The sequence below is a fragment of the Atta cephalotes genome, assembly GCF_000143395.1.
Source record: "Atta cephalotes unplaced genomic scaffold scaffold00097, whole genome shotgun sequence".
Taxonomy (NCBI): Eukaryota; Metazoa; Arthropoda; class Insecta; order Hymenoptera; family Formicidae; genus Atta; species Atta cephalotes.
In genome coordinates this window covers 310,995-313,592 of record NW_012130161.1, presented here as the reverse complement: position 1 = coordinate 313,592, position 2,598 = coordinate 310,995, and the positions used below count along the sequence as shown (strand labels likewise).

At 34.3% G+C, this 2,598-nt stretch overlaps 1 protein-coding gene across 1 annotated transcript in view; it reads right to left on the bottom strand.

Annotated features, from left to right (window-relative positions):
• LOC105624950 overlaps positions 1–2,598 on the bottom strand; it is a 10,170-nt gene that overhangs the window by 6,794 nt on the left and 778 nt on the right. The window contains exons 2-3 of the mRNA XM_012206292.1: positions 2,176–2,386; positions 16–349 (exon numbers count right to left, since the gene is read on the bottom strand). Of these exons, the coding sequence (XP_012061682.1) occupies positions 16–349; positions 2,176–2,386 (545 nt within the window). The remainder of the gene's footprint in view (positions 1–15; positions 350–2,175; positions 2,387–2,598) is intronic.

The window sequence follows — 2,598 nt, the reverse complement described above, 5'->3', positions numbered from 1 at the left end:
TTTTGCGTTCCTTACCTGGAGGAAGTTGCTGACATAACCGAGAGCTTCCCCGAGACGCCGGAGCCTTGACTACCAACCGACGACAATCTAGATGTTCTACCGCTGATGTTGAGCAAACATATCTCCGAGCAATTACTGTCCTTGCGTTCACGGTCCTGACCTAGCTGCTTGCCACTATAATCCGATTGGGATCCATCGGTCTCCTTTCGCTTTCGCCTTTTGGACTCTCGTTTGAGATCTTGTTCATGGATGGGATCCTGTAAATCCAGCTCCTCCGTAGAAGACCTGAGATCTTGAGCGTCTTCCTTATAACCCAGAGTCAGCTTGCAACCGGACGGAGGATCCGCACCTAGAAATTCATGGAATCTTTAGAGTTTGCATTCCTAAACGGCGTTCTTCAAAAGTTTCTAATAACTTTTAAAGTCTGTAGATTAAATCGGACGTAAATGATGATTACGTAAATGTTATGAAAGATTTCTCCTTTCTTACATTTGATATCATCAATCATCCGTATGATCGCCTAACGTTCGAATAATTTAACAAGTCTATGTTACATTTTCTCGAGCCTCCTACAAAATGTATGAGTATAAGTGTATCGTTCGGCCACCCGAATTTTTCATCCGGCTCATATTTGAATTACATGTCAATATTCATTATTTCATGTATTTTAATTGCATGTATCACATATAGGTAAGACTTTATTTTTTTTATATATTTAATTTGCAGCAACATTTTAATGACAGCAACATTTGACCAGATATGTATAAAGAGAAGAACTAACATTAGCATTGGTCAAGATTCATAGTTTCTGTATAGATAATACCCATGGAAGACAAAAATATTAATAAGAAGATTGTATCAGTAATAATCAAATGAGGAATTTGAGGCTTTAATGAACAAGAGGCTTTAATGATAATTTGTACGATAATTTGTACGGTATGTAGTGCAAAAATCCACTAAATTAAATATACTAAATTAAATCGAGATGGACAATCGACAAGGAACAGATAATTTAATTTATTAGGTGTAGTAAAAAGAAATCCATTATTTTTCTATTCAATTTCATGCAAAAATAATGGATTTCTTTTTACTACATCTAATAAATTTTTCTAGTTGAATCGATCAAAATCTTGACCTTAAGGAAATCTTTTTCAGAAATTATTCGAAATGCATAACCTGTGCAAAATTCGCTTCTTGTACCCGCTCAATAATTTAATCGCGCTAATTCGCCTTGGATACATGTGTTCGATTACTACATCATTGTTGTGTATTATGAACGTCGCAATTAATAAACATTGATAGAAAATGACAAGATTGAATAAATTCAAATAAAAAATATTTATAACACTCGCCGCCATATATATAATTAAAAATATACATATCTGAAAGTAATCTATTACGTTTATAAAAATGCATTCAAATATTCCAAAAATATATATTAAATTAGCGATACTGAATCTATCTATTTGGTATTTGCACTAGTAGACAGCTAATATGTACGTATATCTACAAAAATAATAGAATAGGTTGTTAAGAGAGTGAAATAAAGTGCAAATATATATTTCTGAAATGTTTTCAAACTACTCGAAAACTATAACCCGATTACTTACGAAAAATGTTCAATTCCCATACAATTTAAAAGATCTTATTCTGACCGAATCTATATTGTATATCATTAATGTACGTTTTGCCATTAATTATCAGCCAACGTTAATTAATTCATTATTAATTTTGTATTGAAATTATCGTATTTCTCAAATATATTTATATTCAAAATATATGCATAGATTAATTTCAATCTCAATATTCTGCTTGAATGTTTTTTATACTATTCTATATATATATAGTGATTATATATATTATTCATAATGCAGTTTCAAAGTTCAAATTATATTCTTGAATAATATTTGATATATCTCAAAAGAATTTGATATTGTTTGATCTTTACTGTACTTTACATTTACCGTAAAATACTTATCCATTTACCAAAATCGATTAAATTAAATTTCAAAAAAAGTTCCAAATTTATCAAACTTATTATTTTACTTAAAGTTATGTGAATATCATATTACCAAAGTGTCACGCAGTGCAATTGGTGTCGTTGAGCAAAGTATAAAAAAACTGGAAACTTGGAAGTAAAACGATTGGTACAGTAGTTTGCAAAAGAATAATCACCTGCAAGAAGCTCTCGTTCAGGTGACGAATCCCTGGAATTACTATCCTCATGATGCGAAGAACTGCTCGCTCTACTGATATCAATTCGTGGCGTGCTAGGAGTCTTGAGCGAACTACCAGGCGTTGCCGGCGTGGTGACCTCGACGATACCCGGCATTCGCCCTGCCGCTACCGCCGCTGCCGCCGCCGCCGCCGCCGCCGCCGATTCTCCCTGCATTCAAATTCGTTTCCTGGTTTGTCGTAGCACAGTCACACGGGGTTGATTGGTTGGTTGTTAGGCTCAGGTCGCGGGCCAGCTTCTCGCAGTGACTCACAAAACTCACGGACGATCGAGAAGATTAATCTCGAGATCGCACACATACATCGGGATTCAAGTTCAGGATTTCAGAGAGATAGAAAGAAAAAAAGAAAGAACGACATAAA